At 44.4% G+C, this 26379-nt stretch overlaps 1 protein-coding gene across 5 annotated transcripts in view; it reads left to right on the top strand.

Annotated features, from left to right (window-relative positions):
* The window catches only part of MICU1 (mitochondrial calcium uptake 1), an 87753-nt gene that overhangs the window by 35128 nt on the left and 26246 nt on the right, over window positions 1-26379 (top strand). For 2 of the 5 annotated variants that reach the window (XM_017832664.1, XM_017832665.1), the window contains exons 6-10: window positions 1192-1235; window positions 6897-6908; window positions 12951-12956; window positions 13861-13975; window positions 21863-21945. In XM_017832664.1, the coding sequence (XP_017688153.1) occupies window positions 1192-1235; window positions 6897-6908; window positions 12951-12956; window positions 13861-13975; window positions 21863-21945 (260 nt within the window). The remainder of the gene's footprint in view (window positions 1-1191; window positions 1236-6896; window positions 6909-12950; window positions 12957-13860; window positions 13976-21862; window positions 21946-26379) is intronic. The other 3 variants (XM_017832667.1, XM_017832666.1, XM_017832668.1) reach the window with 3 other exon arrangements.

Genomic DNA, 26379 nt, shown 5'->3' with positions numbered 1-26379 from the left:
CCTGGATCCCTGGAAGTGTCCAAGGCCAGGTTGGATGGGGCTTGGAGCAGCCTGGGTTAGTGGGAGGTGTCCCTGCCCATGGCAGGGCGTGGGACTGGATGGGCTTTAAGGTTCCTTCTCCACCCAAACCATTCTGTGTTTCTATGATTATTTATTTCATATTACATAAATATTTATTATAATTATTTAGAAATATATTTAGATCTATAAAATGACACTTACTAACTCATCTTTTGCAGTTCATCTACACAAGGATCCATTCATTTTGGCTCTGCTTTGAAACTCGTGTGCTTTCCCAGTAGTAGTGTCCAGTTGCAGGAGGTGCCATTAAGACATACTTTCACTTGCTATTTTTAACCCATGTCCTTTTTTCAGCTTTCCATGAGCACATGTAGAATGTCAGGCTGTCAGGGATCTGTCTTACAACACTATTTCCTGGCAGGGGAAAAGGAGGTGTTCCTGAGAAATTACTTTATTATGACACACGGACATAAGCTCAACTCAAGTCACCATCCAGATGGGTGGTCAGGGGTGAGCTCTGACCAGATAACATGTCTGTAGCAAAATAATCACATTTATCAAATGAATCCTACATCTAAATGTGCTAGTATTTACTGGATTTATAACCACAGCTTGGAGGGAGACAAAATTCAGAAGATTAAAGTCTGAAAAAATGTATGAATATGCAGTTTTCACTGTTACCAGGCTCATGAAACATTGAGAAGGTGCTTTCTGGCTGGAATTTTCACAAGTGCAAAAAGCCTTCCGACAATTGACTTGACCTTTGAAATAGAGGTGACAGAGGAGTTGTAGCTGCTTTGGGTCACAAAGGGCAAGGGGGTCACCCTGGTGGGATGAATAATTCCATTTTTTGCAGCTTAGCATGAACCTTTCTCCTCTTTCAAAAGCAGGTGACGCAGCAGGCACGGGAAAGGTTTTATTTTGCTTTTTCCATCTTTTTTCTAATTTAAATTGAAATGAGTATGTGATAATTACCATAATCAGGCAGAAAATGCACGGGACGTAGCTCTGTGGAGGGGTTTTATTCTTCATAGCACCAAAAATCAGCCTGTGCTCTCCTGAGACTGTGCATTTTACTTTCTAATCTTCTCATACAGAAAAAAAACAAGAAATACTTATTTTTAAGCTTTAAGAGCTTTTTCTGAGTATCTTTGGTTTTTTTCCTTTCAGATCTGGGCCTGGACCAGTTCATAGTGAAACGCTACGATGGGAAGGTGAGCACATCAAACTACTAAGTGTGTTTTATTCAGTGGCTTTTTTTAACCTGGAATCCTTTAGTTATTACCTGTGTGAAGGGTGTAAATTAAATTAAGTGTTTGAAGCGTTCTCTTATGAGCTTTTTGCTGTTAAGTACAATGCAGTGTTTTTGCTGTAATGACAGAAAGATTGTTTTTATAAAGGGCTCTTTTTTTAATGTTTACAGTCAAAATATTACCTCTTCTTGTATTCTGGTGGGCCAGGAAATCATAGGTTGTAATCACATTTCCTTGCTGCTTCTTTCTGACTGTGTGAGAGCCCCACAAGTTACACTATTTCAAGAAAAACTCACTTAACCTTTCCCTTCCAGACTCACCTCCAGATTCCTAAAGGAAGGAGATGCTCTTGTGTTTTTATTTGCATCCCAATCATGTATTCCCCCTCATCAAACAGCTTCATTTTGTTCCCTTTTGAGCCCCAGGTCCTTCCTGCAGCAATGCATGACTGCTCTGGGTGTTTGTGCTGTCGTGATACGTGTTGGTAAAATGTTAAGCAAGTTCTGATCTAGTTTTGTGTCCCTGTGAAAGCATCTTGCCTGTTATTGGGGATATCAGAGACCTAATTATCCGCCCTGTAAATCCCACTGCTGTGGTAAAGGCCACTCTGGCCCTAGGACTGGCAGCTCAGATCGACCCCTTGATGCAGATAACTGCAGGTTAGTTAATTTTCCATCCTTTGGGCTCATAATGGTCCTCCAGATTTCAACTGGAGTATTTTCATTTAATCTGCATTGTCTGAAAATCTTCTGTTTCTCCAAAGGGGTGTCAGCACCTGATCCCCTCATTGCTGCAGGATGCACCTGACACAGAGTGTCAGGCATTTCCAGAAAACCTCAGCACTGGAGAAAAAAAAGGCATTTAAAGCTTTATATTAACATGAACGTTCAGCGTGGGCTGAACACATGAAATTGCCTGTTTTGTGTTTAGCAGGGCCAGGTAATGATGGAATGTGATCAGACACCTGGGGTCCCTGTCAGCAGTGCTTACGAGTGTGCTGGTTACCCAGGCAGCAGAGTGAGGCTTTGCTTGAAAACAGACAACTGGGAGGTGTGTTTTGGCATTTAGTTTTGATACATAAAGCTCCAAAGCCTGTCGTGAACACTTGTTTTCTTTTCCCCCTGCCACAAACACAATGCCTGCTTTTTGTGATTAAAAAGAAACCAACCCAGCCAAAAAAAAGGACGTGTGTTCTTTGCAAAATACCCAACGTTCCTCCCTCTGATTTATGACAGTCTGTTTTGCGTGTGCTCACTTTCATCACTTTATCTTGTCAAGCTTTCACCCTCGTCCGAGGCTTTACATAAACAGGGTTGGTTTGTAGGGAAGTGCTGAATCCCACGTGATTTTGGTTATCATTCCTCTGTTCCCGAGCACTCCGCGGTCGATTCCCAGCACGTTGGATAAAAGATCCAAAGGCAGTCCCTTTGAACTCAACTTTCTGGTCCTTTGCCCCTCAACAGCAGCGGCTCTGACCTGTAGCAGACTGAAACCAGCTTTTTATACAACTTACAGGTGTCGCTGCTGCTCTTGGGTGTCTGGAAAGCCTGAAAGTGAGGCAGCAGATTAGGGGACTGCAGTGCACTTTCTTTTATTATTATCTTCTCCTGAGACCTATTTTTTCCAGTCTAATTGGACTCTAGAAGCAGTGTGCTCTGAAAATGAAGAAATAGGGGTTCTTGTTTGCTTGGCTGTGCTTAAAGACACCTTGGGACTGGCTAAGTCTGGCCGTGGCTATTAGGGCAGTGGTAATGTCCAGGTGAGGGGATAATTTGTGGAGAGCATAAAAAGAATTGTCCTTGGCTCTCCCTTGGTAATGAAAGAAGTTGACAGTAGAGTGGTCTCTGACTGCACCTTGCTCTCATTTTGTTGCTTGCTTTGAGTTTCAGTTTCAAAGAATAACCCTGCCTTTCCCCAGCCAGGCCCAGCTGAGGTGCTGCAGAGCTGACCTCGCTCACTGCAGTCTCACTTGCACAGTGGCACCCGAGGGCAGCTCTTCCTCCGGGCCTGTTTCCAGCCACGTCTTCCTCTTGGGTTATCAAAGCCAGCCTCTGCCTGGAGGGCATTTGTCTTTGTGCCTTGGCGCAGCTGCTGAGCTCAGGCAGAAGGGTAAGAGGGCCATCCTTGTTCCCCTGAGCATCCTTATGGATGTCACACAGAGGTAATGAGAGTTGTGGTACTCAAAATAGGCCTGTGCACTGGAAATTTCTTCTCCTGTTTTAAGGAGAAAGGAGTCTGTGAAGCTGTGCTGCTGAAAAGTACTGACAATCCACAGGCAAGATCCTGGCTGAAGAGTAGGAGAGAGGATTGATTTTAGTTCCAAGCAAAGATGTATGCTCAGGATTGAGTGCAAGTGATAATTTAGAAGGAAATTCAGTTAAAAGACTAGTGCCAGCTGTGCAGTCAGTGGCATTTTAATTATAAGGTACAGGACAGTGTTTAAAGCATCCGTGTGAATTTTGAGCATGTGTGTTGGAGATCTAAATCCTGCATCATTAGTGAGCTGATGTACGAGCTGCTCCTTTCACAGAACCTGTTATATTTACATGACACTACCATCAAAACAACTAATTGGCCACCATGAGGTGATCAGGACTGGTCTTGCCAAAGGATTTTGGGGAGGGATGTGCCTCTGTTGCAGTTGTGTCTGTCAGGTTTCTGAGCCAGCTTGCTGGGCACATGACTGAATGCCAGGGTGAGAAGAAAATACCTGGGTTTTTTTCCCCCTCTTCCCACCCCTCCCTCTCCCTAGTGATAATTTATAGAGTTGCTGGAGAGGGAGGTAAATGTTAATGCCTTATTAGTGGCAACAGTGCTCCTGTAATTTGAGCTTAAATGCTTTTTCTTCACTCATGCAAGACCAAAAACCCTGGAGACACTCATCCAGCAAAAACCTGTGGTCAGATCTGTGTGCCAACATGAACTCCTGCTTTTCTTTGACCTGCTGCTGGGCTGAGTGTGTAGGGAGGCAACTTGTGGCTCCATTTTTGTCTAAGTGTGATGGTTTCTCCCCTAGGGAAGTAGAGGGAATGAGGCATTGATTACTGTTCATTCAGAGTAGAAAAAAAAATATTAATCAGCCTGCAAACATTTCATATTGAGCCTGGGCAGAAGGCTGATGTGAGAATAGACACAGTCTCAGGGTGCTGTGCTGTGAGGGTGCCCAGACCATGATTCTTTGGCTGCTCCATTTCCAATGTGTCCCTTTCCTCCTCTCACACTTCGGCAGTAGGAAAGCAAGTGCTTTTTTAACCCATCTGCAGGAGAAATGTCTTATGTTTTAGTGATGAATAAGCTCTCACTAAGTAGCATATAATTCCTAGCACATAGAACCTGGCATAAGCTCCATTAATGTTACATAAGTTGCAATGCGGATTTTGTTTAAATAAAATTTTCTTTTTTTCGTGCCCTGTTTATTGATGGATTTTTTTTTTTAGCTTATGCATTAATGATTGACAAGCCTAATCTCTCTAAGACATAAAGAAGCAGTGCTGTTAATGTTTTTCCTCTTAATTGTGAGCTCCATATCAGAGCAAAATCCCATCCTGTCACCATCCTGGTGAGCCAGTGCAGGGGAATTCCCAGATGTTCCACAGCTGAGCTTCCAGCAGTGCATCCTGGTGGAAAGGGGAAGGTGAGATGAGGTGCTTTTAAGAGACCTCTAGCCTATGTAGGAAATAAAATCCTGACCCTGGATGGCATATTAGTTTAATTAGGATACACTTGACTTTTTTTTTTTTATTCTCCTGTAGGGAAAATTCCTTGCTACAGCTCGATAAGAGCAAAAGCCTTAGAGCCACCAGCAACAGCTTCCCCTCCTGCAGTAAGTAATTAGAGAGGCTTTCAGTGCCCTCTAATTAAATTTATGACTTAAGTATTTCCTGCCAGCACTTGTATTTACATCTCTAGATGCTTGGGGATGCCATAGAGCAACGCAGAGCAAAAGCAAGGTGAAGGACGAGGAAAATACTTCAGGTGGTTTCTGTAAAGGCCAGTGACACACTTGGACTTCTCTTCCACTGTACAATGCAGGGTCGTATCATGAACCAGTACAATGAGTAGCTTCAGCTGCCCTGAGCTGAAGGTGTGTGTCCACTAAAGAGCAGTGTCTGGGAGTCAGCTCAGGAGACAGATTTCTTTCCAGATGATTTAAAGAGCATCTGAGGAGCCTGAAAAAATGTACTCGGGGAGGATCCCTGTGGAGAGGACTGGAGGTAGAAAGACCATCCTTTTCTGGTGGATTGAAGGATCTTGCTGTCAGGTTTGAAAAAAGGACCAGAAAGGAACCTTTATTTATTAGCCTGAATTTCTGGGTCCTTAGTTCTGTGGATGAACTTAGGCTGGACATAAGCTGCCATAGACCCAAGCTTGCAGCAAGTGAGACAAGCTCAAAGTCCTGCTGTCATTCAGGAGCCAAACACTGGATTAGAGCTCTGAGCTCCTGTGATGTTTAAGTACCTCTGAAACCTTAATTCCAAAGGCTGCAACTTTAAATGTTCACAGTTCAGTAAATAGCAGCATAAAGTGCAGGTGCACTTGGTTTACTGAGCCCATTAGCTGAGAAGGACAGTCAGTATGTTCTCTAACTTAAATACAATGAAAACAGGCGAGGAGTCCTCTAAATCCAGCTCTGTGAGGTCTTGCCAGTGTCTGCTGTGACATGAATGTGTCCCCAGTGTCTGCAGTTGGAGCTGTTGAGTCTGGGTTGTGGCTTGCTTGGAAATACCTGGAAGTGTTCAGCTGTCCTGGTCCATAAGCCATGTCAAATGTCACTGTCCAGTTTCAGATCTCCTGCCTTTAAATTCCTTCACCCTCTGATCTCAGCACAGGTAGTGTTTGCACGATGACCAGGAGGTGTCTTCTCACATGGGTAACAACCTCACGCTCGGCTGTGTGAACGTTCCCTGCCCTCCCCAAAGGTGTCCTGAGGAACTGGTGGGGGACAATCCTTGCCTGTGAATTTGTGAAGCAAGCAGAGATGCAGTTTATTGCAGATAATCAGCAAAGCTGAGCTGAGGAGACTCCTCTCCTTGGCTTTCTTGGCTGACACCGCTGCCCACGTTGGTGGGTTTCTCTGCTTGTTGGCTTTCTCCTCCCAGCCACCCTCGACCCTCCCATCTGCTCTGGTTAGTGCCTCTGTTTCCCAGTTTGCTGGGACCTGTGGGGACACTGAACTGTGCAAATTCTTCTCTTGGCTTGTTTTCCATAGCCCCAAATTTCATCAAAGGAAATGCTTAATTGCTCTTAACACAGGTAAATGCACCATGTACAAACATCCCTGTAGGCACCTGGGTTGCTTTAGGTACAGAACACACTTCATCCTTTCCTACCTCCTCTGCCAAGTGTTTGTGGTGTATTTTGGATTTCACAAAGCTCTACTTACTGTTACCTTTCTGTACCCCTAATTTTGTTGCTTGTTTCCACAGGGGCAAATACTAAAATCCTCTGGTTGTTCTTTGTCCTCTTTTATTCTGGTTTCAGGGTACCCAGCGGGTGTTTCTTCCAGCTACTAGTATCTCTGAGACTTGTGTCTTTATTCTAATTCTGATTTGTGGTTGTTTTTGGTGTAACCAAGCATTCCCTCATTTTCTTCCCTTTTCTAACCCTCTCCCCTTCCACCAGGATTTCTGGCAGGTACAAAGCAGACACAGCATGTGCTTTGATTAGTTTGTGCTTCAGACCTCATAATATGCACTTTTCATGTCAAAGGGACAGTGTACGCTCACCCCTTCTCCCTGGTCCTGTAATAAATAATCCTGAATCCTCTCCTTCATCCTCAGCCTGAAGGATTTATTTCAGAACACCTGAATTTGGCTTGAGGAGAGCACAGTCCTCAGGGTATCCATTAAAACATGGCCCTGTTAACAGGATTATGTTGGAGCAAAGCTCAGATGTGTCTCCCTGCCCTCCTGTTTTCACAGTGAGGCTTCTGACTTATTTTGCAGCTTGATGAGACTGTGATAGAGCTGGCTCTGCTGGAAAATGGCCTTTTCCCCTTGAGGCCACAAAGTTAGTTTGATTCTGTGAGAAGGAACAGGCATCTCTCTGGCCAAATGCTTTGGGGAAACATCATCTGTTTGAAGGTGTCTAAATTTGGGGAAGGTTACATTTGCAAACTTGAGTTTTTCAAGTCACAGACCTATGTAGCATGAACTGTATTAAAGAATATTTGAGGAAGAAGGTGTTTAGGTATTATAGTTCATAAGATGGTTTGTAGGAAAAAGAATTAGTAAGCAGAGGGGAGTTCATTCAATATTAGTAATTAAAGAGGAAAATATACTCTAGACACTTCCAGTTTGCCTCGTAGTTCTGTGACCTTAGTGAAATCCACAGGGGAAATTAGGGGAAAAATAAACAACTTGGTGTTATGCCCTCAGTGGGTGTGTGCAGTCTTTTAATCAAAAAGTGGTTTCTGGGATCATTTTTGGTTCTAATTTCTTTGATAGCTTTGCTGGTGTTGTATTAATTCCTAATACTTTAGGGACACAAAACCGAGCTCTGAGAACTCTGTCCTTGGTAACATGGAGTTAGTAGGGACAAAGGGGATGGGTAGAGCAGGGTGGGAGGGAATGTTTTAGGAGATGCTTGACCTCAGTGACTACAGAAGGAGGGAAGGTCCAGATGGGAGAAGCAGGTGAAGAAAGGAGGAGTGAGAGAGGGAAAGGGAATGGCAGGATTTTTAGTTGCGTCTTAATTTGGTTCCTCAAGCTGTTTGCAGCAGTGATGACAATCTCCAGTTACATGTGGTTTTTCCCCAAACCCCTTTCTCATTCCGTGGGTGATTTGTACCAAGTGTATAGCCTCAACCTCATCAACTGAGCCCATGTTTAATCCTGGCTTTTTATACAGAATTATTATTTTCCCGGTGTCCTTTCACCCCGGGGGTTTCTGTCTGGGAGAAAGAGCAGCCTGCATTATCAACATGCTGAGTTCATCTTGGTAATGCGGGCTGAGGCAGGAGAGCAATATCCCAATTTCTATCTGGAGACCTAAACAGCCATTTAAATTCCAAGGTGGCAGAAGTCAGCTCATTTTAGAAGCATGATGTGGGCCATCAAGGACTGAATTTAAATCCTCCCCATCAAATTTCCGTGCAAGATGCTGCTGTGCTCCTACAGAGCGTGATTTCATTACCCTGAGGGGAGCACAAGTGTACACTGTCCCTTTTTCCAAGGCATCTCCTATTTGCTTTTCCAGCAGAGGTTTCTCCCTTGCATGAGTGGCTCTGCTGCCTGCCAAGGGTCGGGAAAGCCTGTGTGGTTGATTTTCTTGGTCGTACAGAATGGTGGCCTTGCATTCCAGGTGCCATTTGTCTGGGAGGTGATATTTCCAGCCTTGCTGGAAGGGTGGGAATGCAGATTTCTCTTTCCAGTCTCAGGAGTCCACCTCTAGAAACAATTGCTGCCTGAGTTTTGATTCTGTCCACGTGTCCAAATTCAAATTTAGAGGGAGAGAATATGCAGGACAACCTCATCCATGTCCAGCTCTGTATTTTTTTGCCTCTGTGCATATATACAGATAAAATAACACCCCAGAATCAAAAGTTTTAAAAAACTGTTGGTTAAAACATACTCTCTAAAGGTCATAACCTGCAGTATTACCTGCCAACAGTAAATTTTAAGCATTTTCTTGTGTCAGCACTTACCCACCACGATTTGCCATGAAGAAGCTGTTTGTGTTTCCCTGTGTTAATGTGCAGACTTCAAAGGAAATAGTCTGGAGCCACTAGGAGTGACACTGTGAGCTGTCCCACAGCAAAAAGAGGTTTATGAGTTTCAGAAAGTCCTTGTGCTGTTTCCATCACAGCCTCAAACGCTTTTTTCTTATTAAATGATATATAAAAATGCCAGGGGATGCGTCTAAAATGACTTATTTCGCATCCACATTATGAAGCTGGCTTTAAAAACTCTTGAATGGCTCCATTTTCCCCCAAGTCCATGTTTCATGGCATAGAGGGACCTCCCCTACCTCTTTTTCCCTTAAAGGGCTTTTGAACAATTGGGCTGAGAGGCTGCATTTTTTAATGTGGCTCTGAAACCCTTTGTGTTTCTTTATTCCAGTTTTATTTCAGGTTTCTTAATGTGAGGCACCACCACAAGTCATCATGAAATCTCTAAATACATGGCTTGGCTCTTTAATTTGTATCTTAAAAAAAAAAAGGAGCAAAATTAAAAATCTCCCTGTTTTCAGAGCCTGCAGTTCAGCATTTTGATGCAGATGGGATTTGAAGGCATTAATATTTTTGGTAACCACAACAGGCTGGTTTGCATTGGCATTTCTAAAGGGTTTTTCCTTCTCTGTCCTGTGTGATAAACTAATACAAAGCATCTGCTCTAAAAGCCTTAGTCAGCAAGTCCTGGCATGTATTTCCCTGGATTTTCAACAGCCCTGCTCAGGAAGAAGGTGTAGCAATCCGTGCCTGGTAACCCTGCAGGTTCTGCTGGACGAGGCAAATAGGAATTCTTTCCCTTCTTTGCCTACAGTGAACTATGAAATAAACCCATTAATAGATGTCTTTTAAATGTTTTCCCTAACTGAAGGTGGGCAGTTGGGACTGAAAGAGAATTGCTTTGCCTCGGGGTGACCTCACTCAACATTTCTGGGTTTGTATTTGCTTACACAGTGTTGGTCACCTGGAAGTATTTCTGTTCCAAAGGAACAAACTGAGTGTGATGACTGAGTTTGTCAGTGAAAGTCGGTTATGCTTCAGCAAAAATCACTTGCTAATTTACAAAATTGCTTTCTGGTTCTGGAGGAATCCTCATGGCCTTGCATGCATTTGGATATGTATTTTGTTGTCCTTTTGGAAGGCGTAAGTCACTGTCGAGTGGTCACGTGAGGCTGATAAATTCCTGAAGGTTTGGTTTCTGGAAGCACAGAGGTGATGCTGAAACATGAGGAATAAACCTGCCTAAAGTGTGCTTTCCCTCCAGATCCAAACCCAAACTGGCAGCTCACAGAGACTGCCCAAGAATGTGTTCTTCCCAAAGTGGCAAATCAAGTGTTGCTCATTAAGTAGTTTCTGCAATGCCAGATGAGGTGGATTTGCCAGGATTGAGCAGATCACGCTTTTCTAGACCTGTGCTAGGGGATGGGAACACCAGCACTGTGTCTCTGTCTCAGCCTGTGCAGAGGAGGGATCCCTTCCTGTCCAAAAACACACCTTTTGGGTTCGGATTTCCCTGGTTAAATATTACCACATTTCACTTTTCACTCAGCCCTGGGGAAACAATTTTAAAATCAAAAATAAAGGTAGTGTTTGGCCAGGAATGGAAGAACTGATGGGGCTTTTATCCACAGATCCTTTGTTTCCTGGGAGCTGTACCATGTACTTGGCTCGAGGGAGGCTCCAGCCCCCCAGATCAGTTCTGGGGTGGAATATGTGAAGTTTGTGATGTATCTCTGGGTGCTTTGCAGGCAGCCTGAACACAAGACAACTCTGGGGAGTTGCCTGCATGCAACACTCCATTTCTTCCTCTGGCACACAGGTTTGGGGGAGTTTGGTCACTGCACTGATCTGTTCAACCCATGTTCTGCTGCTGAGTTTCAAAGGGCAAACCAAGCTTTACATTTTGATATTACATTGATTTTTTTTATTTTTTTTAACCTGTTGTCCATGTCTGGTATTGTAAGATAACCTGCCTGAACGCCTGTCAAGTGTTTTGTTCCACTGAGACTGGACTGGTGGCTTTTCACTGAACTCTTACACGTGCTTGTGCCAAAAGCAATGGGATGTTTGAATTTGTTTCTCTTTTTACGTGTTGATTTGGGTGTTTGCTTACCTGTGTGCTTGTTAAATATGAATCTACTGCTTGATTAAAAAATACATCATAATTGTAAACTGTTTCCTGTGGCTTGCTCACTTGTGAATGCTTGGGTGTGGATGTGTTTTGGACGTGCTGAATGATCTTAACCCATTACTCTGGGTTTGGGAATGGATTTAACATAGAAAAAAATGCTGAATGGAAGAGATTTGACTGTTTAACAGAGCCCTTGAGAATTACGTTGTGTTCAGATGTGTGATGTGGGTAACTAAACTATGAACATTACTCATCTCTAGAAAAGGATGAAGGTTTGGAAAGGGATTTTTCCTGAGGCATTCTGAACCTTTCTGGCTAAAAGGGACAATGCTGGAAGGAAAGTGGGATGTGCAAAGGAATCTCAAGGCCTATACACAGTATTTTAGGTGTTAGTGAGGGCTGACTTGGGGTCAGTCACCTTGGACTTTGATGGATCACAGCAGTGCTTTGTGCAGGAGGTAGATTGATTGATTTTTCTCTTATTTTTCCTGGAGGTTCTATATAATTCTGTGGAAAATAAAGTTTTATGGTGGGGCGCAACTCCTGAGAAGGATGCTTTCAGCCTTTCCCATAGTGGGGTGGGCTTCCCACAAATTTCATGGAAAGCAATCAAACACGGCTTCTCAGTGAGCCAGAGGAAAACAAATGGGGAATTGGGAACTTCTTAAAACTTGTGTCCCAGTGCTGGGAGCCTGAAAATCTTATTGATCAGGTCAGCTGTTATTTTCTCTTATTAAGATCAATGGGAGAAATTCCCTTTTCCATGAGCTGCAGGCAGTCACAGCTCATGTCCCCCAGGTATGTGATGCTTGTTTGATTATAAATAAATAACATTTTGTACTTTGTTTGCTCAAAGTAAGATGCAAAGGGGTAAATGCTTGTCCCTCCCATCTGTCTTTATATTTCAGGGAGCAACTAACTTAATATGCTGTTTTATTGTTAGTCTGTGGATGTGCTTTTCTCTTACAAGGAATATTTTGAGACTATGAATTTTAAGTGCAGAAAAGAAACCCATAAAAATTAATAAACCAATCTCTGGAACTTTTGCATGGGATCCTTGGAGCAGGATGCAAATAGGCAGTTTATGATAAATGCTGCTCAAGAGGGGCAGTCAGAGGGAGAGGCAATAAATCACATGAGCAGGGGAGATGCAATTGCAGGAAACTGCTTTTTCTCCACAAACCCTCCCTCTGGTTTAAAGGTAAAACCAGGCGTTGTTAATTTGTTCTTCACGTCAGCACGGATGGATCCACGTGTTTTGGATCCATCTCGATGGGAAGAGAAGCAAAAACATATTTTGAGTAAATGATAACTTCAGTCTGGTTCCCCATAAGTATAAAGAGCCATTGCCTTGCATCAAATGAATGCCATTAACATGTTGCCTGCTGTTAGGGATTCACCTCTTATTAAATTCCTGGCTCTCTCCAGATGGTAAAGGCAGAGTTGCTGGGAAGAATTTTATGTGATCAGTAGAGCTGAACTGTTTTTCCCTGGAAACTGTTATTTTTTTGGTGATCTGTATGATTGTTTTTGTCTCTTTTCTTGTGGTTTCCGAGCCAGATACGGGTTAAATTTTCATCTAAATTATTAGCTGAGCTCATCCCCACTCTGCAGCCACACACAATGGTGAGTTCTCTCAAAAAAAAACCCCAAAAACCTGAGGTGGATGAGAGACATCAGCTGCAGACAGTGGGGCTGACCCTTGCTGGGATATCTCCGTTGGCTTCCAGCCACAGCAACCACCTGGTTGCTTCCCAACTTTCTTGCTCTTGGCAAGCCTAACCATTCAACTTGATGTGATGTTGTGCCTGCTGGTTTTATTGTTGGTTAACCAGTGTTCTTTCCTTTGCCTTGTATATGATGGGATCTCCGCTAGACAGAGGTAACAGGGGGGACAGTGCTGGAGCTGGATCCTCGTGTGGTGCTGTTTGTTGGTGGTTTTTCCTAAATCTGTTCCTCAGTTCAGCCTTGCTTTCACCATGCGTGTGTGCTTGCATGGCCTGGTTTTCCCTGGAATAACCTCAGCACCCCTACTCTCCTCGTTAACAATTTAACTCTCCTCCCTGTGTGCGTGTGCCTCCTCCTGCTGCGTTCTTGAAGTGGGTCACCAGTGTGGATTCCCTAACAGTTGGATGGATCCTTTTCAGCCTTTGAAGGTCCTGCTCATCAAAGGGACACAGATTTTTGGCTTAGTAAGATGTTATGAGGTGGTAATTGAAAAAGAACTGGAGTGAGAGGGAGGCTGAGATGGGTTTCAGTCCCAATCCTCCTTGTGAGGTTGTACCCACGCACCTGAGTTGTGTGTTACTGAGAACTACACGATTTTAATAACTTCAAAAACATCCTTCATATTCACGTCAAATAGTTCTTTCTTGGCTACTGCTGCAGCAGAGTCTAACTAAAAAGCTGTCAGTGAAATATCCTTGCCTTGCTGCATCCTATATTAAAAGATTCTGATTTTCATAACACTAATCTCAAAGATTCTGATCGTTTTAAGCCAAATGGCTGTAGTTTTATTTATCTGTATGTCCCCTAGGCTAAACCAACTGAGCAATCCTGTGCAATTCCTTATCCCTCATTTGAGATAGGGAAGCACTGATCTTTCCAGAGCTTTTCTGTCAGATTTGAAGGCTGGAAAAGGTCCACTGGATGTGAATAGAGATAGCAGGGGTGTGTGTCCATGGAGTGGCTTGTTGGTGGTAAGGCTACAAAGAAAACCTTCCATTTCTCCATTTAATTGATTGCTTTCTTCTCTCTTTTTGGGATGTGCTTGGGTGAACCAATAGAAGCTGTCCCAGGAGCGGGAGAGGTTTGCTGACGAGGACAGCATATTTTATGCCCTTGGAGAATGTGGACTCATCTCTTTCTCCGACTACATCTTCCTCACCACGGTCCTTTCCAGTAAGTACTGGGGATTTTCCCTGCAATTACTGCATTTTTCAGTTTTGAAGGTTCACAAGCTTTGCTCTTCTTGTCTCCATGCGTTTCCCTAAAAGGCATCTTGGATTGCCTGCAACTCGAGCTGAGGAATTGCTGTTGCTTCATCGGGTTTAGGCCGAGCTTCGGGTGCTTCAGGCAGACGAGCAGGTCAATGACTTCTGGAGATTTATTTCTCTTTTTGAAATGTGACAACTTTTTTTTACTGAGTCATTTGACCTGCTGTTCAGAACTGTAAATGGAGCCGTGTTCTCAGGCTGTGTTCATATGACATCCTTGTGTTTGGATGAACATTGCTTTCCAGCTCTTCGCTGGGCTCACGCCTGCCCTAAACTGCCTTTTCCACCTGTATGTCCCCTTGGGTGAGCTCAGGCTTGTGTGTAATGTAACCCAATGAGGAGAGAAGTTAAGCTGTTTACATTTCAACAAGTATCACAGATACCTTCTGTCTTTTCACCCCACTGCACTTGACTTGCATTTGTGATATTTCTGTGATCTGCTAATCTGTTCCAGCAAAGTCTTCTGCACTCCAAGTGCTGGCACTTAAAAGTTTGCTTTGTTGGCAAGAACCAGTGAAACTGAAGCCTTTGGTAATGTCAAATGGCACTTCTAGACTTTCTCCACGTGGAAATCAAGCTCAAAACCTCATTTGCACAGCTTCTCTGGCTGCTTGGAAGGTGCTGTGTCATAAACACGAAAGGCCACGGCAATTTTTCAGCCCTGTTAGAAAATGGGAGTAATGGGGGCAGTGTCCAAATGAACTTGAGGCCTTTTATTTTCAGGCTAATCTTTTAAGTATCCATTTCATGATGACCTGATCTGTGGAATTAAAAAGCTGGACACTTCCCAGTTCCCTGCAGCCCCCCATGCTGCCTGCCCTGGGCAGGTCAGGAGTCAGCTGGGTTAATCACCCAGGTTTTATCAAAGCAGCAGGTGCTTTATTTTCCCTCCCTGTTCTTTCATGCTGTAATATGGAGACATGAGAGGCAGCTCTTATTTACTGAGGATCTATTCCCAGGGAGAAGCAAATGGATGTGGTGGGGGAAGACTTGTATGTGACCTTCATGTTATGAAAACAAACACTGAGAGATGAAGCTGATTCAAGCCAGGGAATTTGTTTTATGACTTTAATCTGCTGTTTTTGTTTGACTGAGTCTCAGAACTGGCTCGTAGGACCTTTGCTGTTCCTTTCTTACATTCATCTCGCCTGTGCCAAAATGATCTCCAGGTATTCACCTGTGTACAGGGCTTTTCATTGCAGTCTCCACAGATGACAATGAGTTCTAAAACCTCTGGTATCACACTGCTGGATGTGGTTTAGAAAACACTCTTGCCCTTGTTTTTATGGCTGTGCTGGTGGTGAACAACCCCCTAATCAAAATTAATTTCATGTGCTTCCACAGGCAGCAGTAAGGAAAAATTGTTCTTGGTTTGGTGTAATTTCTTTGTTGTGAGAATAAAAGAAAAGGACCACCTTGAGTTGGAGGAACAGCCAGCCTTGTTTTGGAGGGCTGTGCAGGAGCAACAGGGTTTTTTTTTTTCCTCTTGTTCTTGGGCTTTTAAACATGTTCACAATTACTGGGGAGTTAGTCAGACTAACAAGAGGAGACAGAACTGGGTGGTGTGTGCTTTCCAGCTCACAGGAGCCCTGTGAAGGGCAGGCAAGGCAGGAGCTTTCAAAAAGGAAAATTAAAAAAAAAAAAAAGAGAGAGAGAGAAAAGGTGTTTCAGGGCTTTTAGGCTGAGTTTTAGGTATTTTGGGAGTTTGCTGAATAGTTACTGAAGATGGAGGAGTATCTCTGGAGCTACAGCAATTCCCCAGAGGAAGAGTTTTGGTTTAATTTGTAAAGCCTTTGCTTTTATAAAGATAAAACTCCCAAACAAACCTTGCCCTGTGACTAAACAGAAAATTCTCTGTTACACCACGCTGGTTCCAACTCCTAAACGTTACCTTGCAGGAATCCAGTAGTTTCTGACTGTTTTTTTTCCCCCTGGGAAATAAATAAAATAGCATGAGGAAAGTAAGTCTTAAACCAGACAATTCAATATTGGTTTTCTCTCTGTGTTTTTTAAATAACCCAATCATTAAGGAGGTATCTGGACAAGAGAGACATCAAACAGATAACACCCACTAATACTGGGAAAGGAAGGTGGCATATTGGGCACTAAGCAGGATGATCAGAAGGGGGAGTGTGAGATCGGGTCTAGGGGTGGGAGGCGGGAGGGAGAGTGATGGAGAGAGATCCAGCGTGGTCTGATCTGGCTTATTGAACTGCAGGCTGATCAGGGAGAACCTCAGCAAACGAGAAAGCCCAAGGACTTTGTGTTGTTGTGCTCCTAGGGTGGGGGGGGTCGTGATTCCCAAAGCTTTTCATTTTTTGCAGCTCCAGCTGAAGCTCACTTCAGTTGTGCCCTCTGGAACAGGGAGGGACAGGAGGAGAGAGGGCTGGAGGCTTCATCTGTGTTGCTCTCAGACAGCTGTTTGCACGTTGCCCAGAGAATGGAGTCTGACACCACACTGTGTTCACCAGTGATTCCTCGCTCGAGCACTCTCTGCTCTGAGTTTCTGTGAAAATGTATTTTTAAAACAATTAATAAAACAGCTTTTAAGTCCTTCAGAAAGTTAGCCTTCTGTTAAAAGCAATGAGAGCTGAGGGGCCTCAAGGAGGCTCCCTGCTTTCTGCTGCTTCAGCTGCTCCTCGTGTTTTGGGGCAGAGACAGAAAGATGAGCAAAACTCGGGATAAGCAAATGCTGGTTTTTCTGGATCCTTCAGATTTGCCCTGGATCCTTCAAATGTCACAGGATAGCAAAGCCATGGCTTCCCTGACCAAAGAGGTTTTTGCTTTTGGACTTGCAGAGCAAGTGGAGGAAGGAGGGAAAGAACTTTTCCATCATCAGCAACTGCAGTTTCCAAGCAAATGGGATCTGTTACCCAGTTCTAATGTTGGCTTTATTAACAGGTACTGAAGGGAGCTGGGCATTAACAGGATAAATTGGTGTTGTTTCCACAGTTGGACTGTCTCTGTGTCTGCATTTAATCCTCCTGGCAGGAGGGTTAAATAACAGTGGCTAAAGCCACAGTAATCACTCTCTTGCCAGGGCTCTCGTAGCAAACCTGCAGCTCCTTCTCCCATCTCCTGCTGGCATTCTTTCTAGACTGCAGCAAGCTCCATCCCTTAGGATGGATCCACCTGGGTCATTTTTTTTCTTTCCCCTGTGTAGGAAATAAATCCCAAGCTGTCTGACTCTGGGAATTATGTTATGGCCAGATCCTGAGTGCTGTGTGTGTCCCGGTGGTGGAGGGGGCAAGGAATGTTCTCCCACACTGCTGCAGCAGATGACACAATATCCAGGGCCTGTTTGCTCCGGGGCTGTTCTGAACATGTATTCCTGGCTGACAAGAATGTCTTCAGCCCCCATCCCTGCCACAAGTGAGATCTGTTATCTCTGTGATCTTATCAGCGATGGCTTAATGCTGCTTTGCCCTGTGCCACAGGGCTCCTTTCCACAAGAAAAGGAGGTAAAAGGTTGCTTTGAGTCCATAGGACTGTTTTTGTTTGTGGTCCTGGTCCTGTTAATTTTATCTTTAGTCTTTCAAGACCCTTTGCCTACTGTGGGTCCATCTCACCCACACTTTGGTGCAGGGATATCTTCATGCCTTTCTGCCAGCCCAGCTGCTGCAGTGTGGTGTTTCCCAGATGTATCTGAGCAACACAGAGATCCTTTTCCAAGGGATATCCTTCCATCCCTTCTGGATGTAAGTCTGGTTGCTCTCTGTCAGAGTGAGGGCTCTCTGGCTCAGCATCTCAACTTGTGCTGTGGAGTGGTGGCCGTGCTGAAGGACAGGACAGGAACAGGATGGATTCCTCACAGTTTGGAGTCTTTCCAGGCAGAGCTTGGCCTCTCTAATTTAAAAACTGCCACTGGGGCATGGGATGCTCTCCCAGCATCCCAGTCTTCCTGCAGTCTTCCCATGGTCTTTCTCAGTTCATCTCTTCATCACTGGCATGCTGGGATGAGCTGATGGATCTCCACCAACCTCCCGTGTCACAGGGGATGGGGAATTCCCTGTGGGAAGGACTGCTCTGCATGCAGCACTTGTCAGCCTCGTTGAGAAGTTCCAGAAACCTACTTATGATTATTTCTGTAGAATTAGGAAATGGAATAACCTTGTGCTGCTCATAGCAATATCCCTGAATAACAGAGATCAAAGGAAGGGACAGAGAATTCTGCTGCAAGACATCACAGACACTTGTGTGCAACCACGTGCTGCATGAGCTGCAGTGGGAGTCAGAGGGAAAGACTTGTTGAGAGGTGTCTCCAAGTGTGGAATATCGAGTTTGGGGGAAAGAGAAGATCAAATGAGTGCAAAACCAGAAAAAAAAGTGGCCTTTCTCGTCAGCAAGCTTTGAATATCTTTCAGAACACGCTGCTGCTGGTGAGAGTATGGGCAGTAAAGAGCAATTGAGTGCTGCAAATTGGTCCTTTGAATAATTGGAAGTAGTTTAAAATGGCATAATTGACTTAAAGATGCCTAATCAACCCATCTAATCCCTGGGAGGCTCCCCAGGGCTTTACACTGATGGATGGAGTGGGTTTTTTCAATGTGGTCAGAGCTGCTGCTCCTCATCTGTCTGTCTGGTGGAAGTTGCTCATCTTCGTAACATTCCTGTGTGTGGCTTTTGCTTTTCTTGCTGCCTTTCTGTCCCAAATATTTGATTGGAGCAAATGAATCACGAAAAATATCAGTTGCCTTTGCACTAAGTCCCGGGTTAGTTGAAGAAGCAGCTTGGTGTGTAGAGCTGGTGGAGTTATGGATTTACAGGACCATTTCAATCTGATCTTTCTAGACATGGTTCCATATATGTCCAAGGTAGGAATAGGTAACTCATGGATTGAGAGGGGCATGGGCTCCAGGACCACGTTTTCACTCCTGTTGGTCTGGTGAAAGGTGTCCCTGTCCATGGTGGGGGGGTTGGAACTGGATTATCTTTAAGGTCCCTTCCAACCCAAACTATTCTGGGATTCCACATCAATGATTTGGAGGAATCATCAGGAAGTCACCATATCTTCCCTCGTTGCAGGAGGAATATTGCATTCATTTGGAGGCATCTTAATTAAGGGGGCAGTGGGGAAATTTAGAGAAACTGCAGTTGGGAATAGTAAAATTGGAGGGGCAAAATAAAAGGGGGGAAAGGCTCCATCTAGCTGAGCAAACTGATATCTGCTGCTTTAACTGTCTGCAAGTTTCAGAGCTGGAAGTGCAGGAGGAGGAAGAGAAATGGAGGTTGTGCAGGCTGAGGTAATGGGGACCAGCAAGGGTGGGTGCAGAGTCAGTCTTCCCAGTAAATCCTGGCCAGAAGCATCACAGCCAAGAGGAGAGGCAGGAATTATCTCACCCAGGACCCATAAATCCAGCCCCGGAGATCAGGAAGGTGCATCTTAATGCACATTCCTTCCTGAGCAGGAGCAGGATGACCTAATTGTTTTCAGTGCCCTCTGGTTCCCCTGGCTCAGGTTCAGGATTGTTTGGATTGAAGTGTCATCACAAGGGATTGGAGAGGGATACGTAGATCAGAGTGTTGCTTATTAGCTCAAGGAGTGAAGTAATCAAATTTGCCAATTGAAAGCCACATCGCTTCCCTGTCCTTAGAAAATACTGAGCCTGCAGATTTTTGATGCTAAACTGTTCATTTTAATCTTGCAAGGGTTGTTCTTTGATAAACTGCTCCTGGAAATGTGTATTTAGAGATGTAAAAGGAAGGAAATGGCCCTTGCGAGGGGTAAGTAAAGTATTTTGCTTTCTCTGTTCATCCCCCGTCTGCACAAATGGGATGTGCTATTTTTATATATTATTATCTATTTTAGATTACATTATCTATATTATGTTTTCTTAAAAAAAGAGGGGAAACCCAAATGCCAGTTTTTAACAAGGAGTAACAAATTTTCCAATCTCAAAATAAACCTGGCAGAGAAAATGGGGGAAGAAGGATGGGATGTGTTGATTGCTCTTTTTCTGGAATCTTGTAATTAGATCAGTTTTGCATATTCCTCCTCTTCCTCATAGAGGAAATATCTCTCCATGCAGTGCTAGACAGAGGAAATTGCCTCCAGGCTTCACGCAGCACTTGCAATTAGAGTGAATATGTTTTATTTAAATATTAAGACAGTAGTTGGAAGCTTGTTGCTCCTCGAGAAAACGGGGGATTCATCACTGGAAGTGCTGGATGGATACAGAGGAGGCTTTTTGCATAAATCCCTTAAATTAGATGTATCATTGGAGAGATTATAAAGGTGGTGTTGGGGACAGGGGGACCAGCTGTCCCCAGCTCAATTAACACTGGATTAATGAGGGAGGGCAAGCAGAGGTCTCCCATCCCAGCAGCAGGGTGGTGGAACTGGTGGAGGGCAGGGCAGGGATGTGGGTGGAAGGGGGGTGACCCACCACGTGCTGCTGGTTACAGGAGCCCTTGTTTATGCACCTGGTGGTTGGAATTCAAGGCTGGCAGGGGGAAATGGGGAATGCAGGGCCGACCATGGCAGGACCGTGTGTGCTGTGTTTATCAAGTGGGTAGTGACAGGCTGTTCCTGCCATCAGCTTTAATGTCACTGTACGTCTGTTTGGGGCACAGAGTTGTTTGGGGAAAGGGATCTCATTAACATGTTTGTTGAATCTTTTTGTGATAAAGTGCTACCAGTTATTACAGCGAGGAGAAAACAGCATGTAGAAGTTTCCTAGTCTTGGATTGGAGCTGCAACTACTGTAAAAAATCCACTTTGGTTCATTCCATATTAATTTCATTTTGTCTGAGTGATTCCTCTTTGCCTTCCCCCTACCAAGGAGATGCCTTGCCACAGAAGGGTGGTTGCAGAAACTCATTATTTTTTGAGCATCCACAGGAGATATTCCAAGTTGATTGCACAGATGAGGTTAAAGAGGGGTGAGCCTGATCTACATCCTGCTGCCAGATTTGGGTGGGGAACAAAAAAAGGGCTAAGTTTTAATTGAACATTTCAGATGACAGCCTAAGCACTAGTTATAGCCTAGAGGATTCCCTGGAAATCCCAGCAAGCACCAGAATTCCTGTAGGTGGTGTGTATTTGAAAGTAGCAGAGGAAGAGAAATTCTCATCTGTTTGCTTAATATGGAAAAAAATTGTGGCACTGTGTTGTAGCTTCAAATGGTGATGGGTTACAGAGCCCAGAATGGAAAGGTACTAAAATCCTGTGGTGGGATACAGGGGAAGGAGCGTGGTTTGCTGGGATGGGTGGCTGGGAAGTGCTGCCTTTGCAGAGTTCTGCCTAAATAAACCATGACAGCACAGACTAAATGCAGTGAAAAATAAGGTACAGTGGCATCTCAGCTGGTGAGCTCCAGCCCACATGTTGTCTCAGTGTCATAACTGGACTGAGACAGGGTGGGAATGATTTGTTTAAATTTGTGCAGTGAGACAGGAGCTGAGTCTGGATGAGAATTACCCAAATTCCAGGTCTGCCCCTCACCCATGGACTGCTTCAGGGAGCACACAAAGTGCTCTGTGGCACCTGGGGAACCTCCTCTGGCCAAACTGGGGTTCTTGCTGTTAGAAATTGTCATTGGAAGTGTCAAATAGTGTCTTGCTTTCAAGCTTTTTCTGCCTCTAAATGGAATAAATGTTGTTCAAGAAACATCTCATCCCAACTCCTTGTCTTGAGGTTCTCAAGAGCTGCATTTTCTTATTAAAATTGCGAGAATTAGGGAAAACTTCTTTTGGATAAAGTCTTTCAGAACCTCTGCCATTTTTATGGAGCTTTTGTGTCTTTGTTAACTGTTCTTTTTATTGTGTTTTTTGATGGTTTTTTTTAATGTAGCTCCCCAGAGGAATTTTGAAATTGCCTTTAAGATGTTTGATCTGAATGGTGACGGCGAGGTGGACATGGAAGAGTTTGAGCAGGCAAGTTGAACAAAAGGTTGATTTCTTAATGCTACAGCATCTCAGTCGCAAGTGCAGTGCTCCTCTACGATGTTACTGTGTTTTATGTTTGTGGTTTAGTGCTGGTTTACATCTTTTCCTCCTGTGCTCTGCTGCGTTCCCTCAGCTTGTGGGGTTTTTTAACTGGATATTTCAAGGCAGAATTTTTCATTCAATCAGGACAACCATTTCAGATTTCCTGTGGCTTTGTCACCAATGTCCAAGGCCAGGTTGGGATTGAAGCAGCCTGGTCTAGTGGAAGGTGTCCTTGCCCATGGCAGGGGGTTGGAACGAGATGGGCTTTACAGTCCCTTCCAACCCAAGCCACTCTGTGATTCTATAACAATTCTTTAGAAGATGTCACCTCCAAAGTAGATAAAGAACTTCTTTTCACTCCACTGATGTCATGGGATTTTGATCCTACTTCCACAGCTTCTACTGTGTTCCTTAATCTTATTTGTCTTCAGAGAATAACCAAGGTGAGTCTGCTTTAGGAGAATTTATCCACTTACTCTAATATACTCTAAAAAAGTGTTATTAAAAGCATATTTTCATTAGTCCTCTACTTCTTACAAGACTTTATCAGCAGGGAGTTGGATGCTGGCTTCTTAATGAGCTCAGCCTTTGGGTCTGGTGTTGGTGAGCTCCTCCTATGAGCTGTGGTTTGTGGGTGTGTCCGAGTGAGAACTCGAGCTGTCAGAGGGGAAAAGGTCTGCCCTCCCCAGGCAGGAGTGTGTGATTTTCTTGCCTACGTAGGAAACAATCTTCTGGGAACTCACAACCACCCTGAAATCACAGTATATTAGCAAAGCTCCCTGCTTGTGCTGCTCATAAAAGGAAATTTAAATGCCTTTGCAAACTGATAGCTGGGACCACAGCAGCCCTGAATAATCCAGTCACAGGTTCTTACCGGTTATTCAATGACCAGTTCACTTCAAAGAGTCTCTACGAGGTCATGCTTGTGGCACTTGCTATAAGTGGGAGGATCTAGTGGCAAAGGAGGTCTGTTAAATTAATTCTCCCCATCTGATCTTTTGCTGTCATCCTGCTGAAATTATTACCTGTGGGGATGATGTCATCGTCACGAGTTTGCTGCAGAGCCAGGGAATAGAGCTGGGTAGCTGTGGGGGTTTGGATGCACACTTTGCACTCTGAGGCGAATGGAGTTATGTGTATCTGCAAACTGATATCCCTTCACTTGACAGCTTGAAATGTAAACCCAGGGGTTTGTTCATTTTCCTTCCTCTCCTTTCTTTTCCAAAGTAAAAAACACTGGTTTTCCTTCCATCCACATAGTGCACTCCACTGCAACTCTCTGATCAGCTTTAACATCTCCAGACGTGTTTTATGGCACTTAAAATGTTCTGGAATTAAATCAATTATGGCAATATGTGAGTTTAGGAAAAGCAGAGAACGATTAACCTCCTGCTAAAGATGCAGTGACACCGAGGTGCCAATACGGGTGTCGTGTTCAGCTTTTTTATTAGCCATGTGAAGTGAGGAAGAACGTTTCTAGAGGATGAACGTTTCCAAAGTGCTACGCAGATGAAGGTGCAAAATTGAATTAAATGATTTCCAGTCATCCAGTAGGTCAAGGGAAGTTATATGTGCATTAAGTCATATAAAAATCCTTAGGAAGGGGAAGGTGTTTTTGTTAAGCTTGTTACATGTGTCACTGCCTCTGTAGGAAGGAATAAAGTTCCTGGTTAGCATCAGAATATTTTGGTGAAGGCTGATCTTCCAGAGCTTGGGAGTCAGAGGATGAAGGAGCTGTTCTGGGAAGTGAGGAAAGCTGACACTTCTGGTGGTGTCTCAGGATATTGATTTGCTGCACTTCCCAAACAGAGTTAAAACAAACACACGGCTTCTTCGGTGGGAGGCACCTGTACCACACTATGCACATATGTCATGTAACAAACAGTCATTTATATGATAAATACTCTTGTTCACTCCTTATGCAAGTGCCCCAGTAAGGGCATGAAGGGTGTGGCAGGGTCTGCAGCCCCGTCCTGTAAACATCCTACCTGGAAGGAGCAGCTGGAACTGGCCCTTCCAGGGGATTGTGCTGCTGGAGGTGACCTCAATTTACAAGAGCAATATCTTTTGGGGGAAAATGGGTAGAAAAGGAAGAGGAAGAAAAATATCATGCCCATGTGAGCACGTGGGAATGAACTTCCTATTCCTCCTTCACACATCTCTTAGGAGACAGCCAAAAGCAGGTCCTTCTTCTCATTAATGTCTGGAAACCCTAGGAGTATTCAGGGAAAAAGATTGCTTCACTAATTTAGCTAGTATGTGAGTTGGAGGCTTTAACTACCTAATAAAAAATGTTGAATTTCTTCAGGCCTTGCTGAAAAGCCTCAGATTTTCTTATCCAGTTGATGCATGTGGTTAGTGCATAGTGCTGAATAATGTGGTGCCTGCATCAGTATCAGCTCCAACTCTTCATCCTTCAGCATGTAAATAGTGAGTTTACTCCTCTATTTTTAATTAAAAAATTGGCTGAAAAGTGATGAACTCGCAGGCAGTGTTACTGGTGATTTCTCTTCAAACCATTAACTATTTTAATCGATTTTTATTTTTTTACTTTTTCTCCCCTTCATCTGGTGCAAAAGATGAAGCATCACAAACACTTAGGCTGAAATATGAACAAAAACAGTGGAGCATCTCAGTGCTTCACATCCTGGTACAATTGATGAGCTGTGGGTGAGGACAGCTCTTTGCTTTCTGGGCATTAGAAAGATCACTCCAAACAGGGAAATAACTTTGTCTCCAGTGCCCACAGGTGGATTTTCAAACAGTCCACTGCTTGTTATAGATGGGAGAGGAGAAGAGAGCTGGTGGGATGCCTCATAAATAACAGCCAGGAGCAGCTGCTCTGTGGAGCAGTCTGCAGTGGTAAACACTCGTGTAGGAACAGGGGCAGTTTTCCAGGCTGGTCACAAACTGCATTGCATCAGACAGTTTGGAAATATTTGTCTCCAGAATGTGCTGCGTGCAGAGCTCACAGTGGAAGTGGAGCACAGCAAAATGGGGAGTGCAAAAATCATGGAATCCCAGAATGGACCTTAAAGCCCATTTCATTCCACCCCCTGCCATGGGCAGGGACACCTTCCACTATATTGCTTCAAGCGCCGTCCAACCTGGCCTTGGACACTTCCAGGGATCCAGGGGCAGCCACAGCTTCTCTGGGCAACCTGTGCCAGGGCCTCCCCACCCTCACAGGGAACAATTCCTTCCCAATATCCCATCTATCCCCTCCCTCTGGCAGTTTGAAGCCATTCCCCCTTTTTCATATCACTCCAGACCCTTGTAAATAGTCCCTCTCCATGTTTCTTGTAGGCTCCCTTCAGGCCCTGGAAGGCCACAATTAGGTCACCCCACATCCCTCCTCATGTGACAGGGCATATTTAAAAAAAAAAAAACAAAAAAAAAAACCAAAAAACCACCAAAACCTTTTTCATGTATTTTTCCTCTTTATTTTCTCCTCATTTTAATTTTCCTTGTAACTGAAGAACAGCCAGCAGTGCCTCTTGGAGGCAGCATTTCAGCTGAGGTGAGCCCAGCAGTGATAATGCAGCGTTTTCCTCCCGAGCATCCCCTGTGGGATTGTTCCAGCGCTTTCTCCCTCGTTAGGAAAAAAACTGAACGCGCCAAATACCACACTAATGAGGTTCTAGCATCCTTTTGTCAGCTGGAGCTCTTGGCAGCTGTTTTTCTTCCTCCCTTCCAACTTCTGTCGGCGGGAGGAAGAGGCTGAAGGCAAAGCAGTGGTGTTTGCTGGAGCTTTGGGAAGCCTGTGCTGCCAGGTGGCTTCCCCCCCCCCTTCTTTCTCACACTCATTATCTTTAACACAAATCCTTCTGCTGCCTTGTTGGAAGAGATCAGTTTTTACACAGAGAACAAGTCTGGCTTCTCATGTCCCAGCAATAATCATTCAGATGGGCGGGTGCTGGGAAGGTTTAGTGGGATACTTGAGGGATGGAGGGAGGAGGTGAGTGTGTGTTGGCTACCCCATTAAATTAGCACAGGACCCTTAAAATAACAAACTCTGGGATTTTTCAGGCTGTCCCATCCTTCAACTTCAACCTTTTGGCATACTTTAGGGAGTAGGGAAGTTTTTTGGAGAGCCCTTTGCTCTGGCTGGGACAGCCCCAGGGATGGAGGAGGTCCCAGAGCAACAGGCAGCAAGGAGGGGAGTGTGCTTGGGCAGAAACCCCCTGGATTTGTGCACAAGTGGAAAAGAAACGTGTTGTGAGCTAACTGGGGTTGCTGTGAGCTCACAAGGATGTGCAGTAAAGGAGTGGAAGGTCCAAAACATGTGCAGGGTGTTTTCTTCTTCACAATTGCCATGACTTTCTCACCTCCTGTGACTTTGCCAGGAACAAGCTGGTCTCTGCTGACCAGGCATGGGAT

This window comes from Lepidothrix coronata, unplaced genomic scaffold, assembly GCF_001604755.1.
Source record: "Lepidothrix coronata isolate B3197 unplaced genomic scaffold, Lepidothrix_coronata-1.0 Scaffold204, whole genome shotgun sequence".
NCBI classification, from domain to species: domain Eukaryota; kingdom Metazoa; phylum Chordata; class Aves; order Passeriformes; family Pipridae; genus Lepidothrix; species Lepidothrix coronata.
Note: the sequence above shows the minus strand (reverse complement) of the source record. Positions and strands in the feature narration are given on the sequence as shown.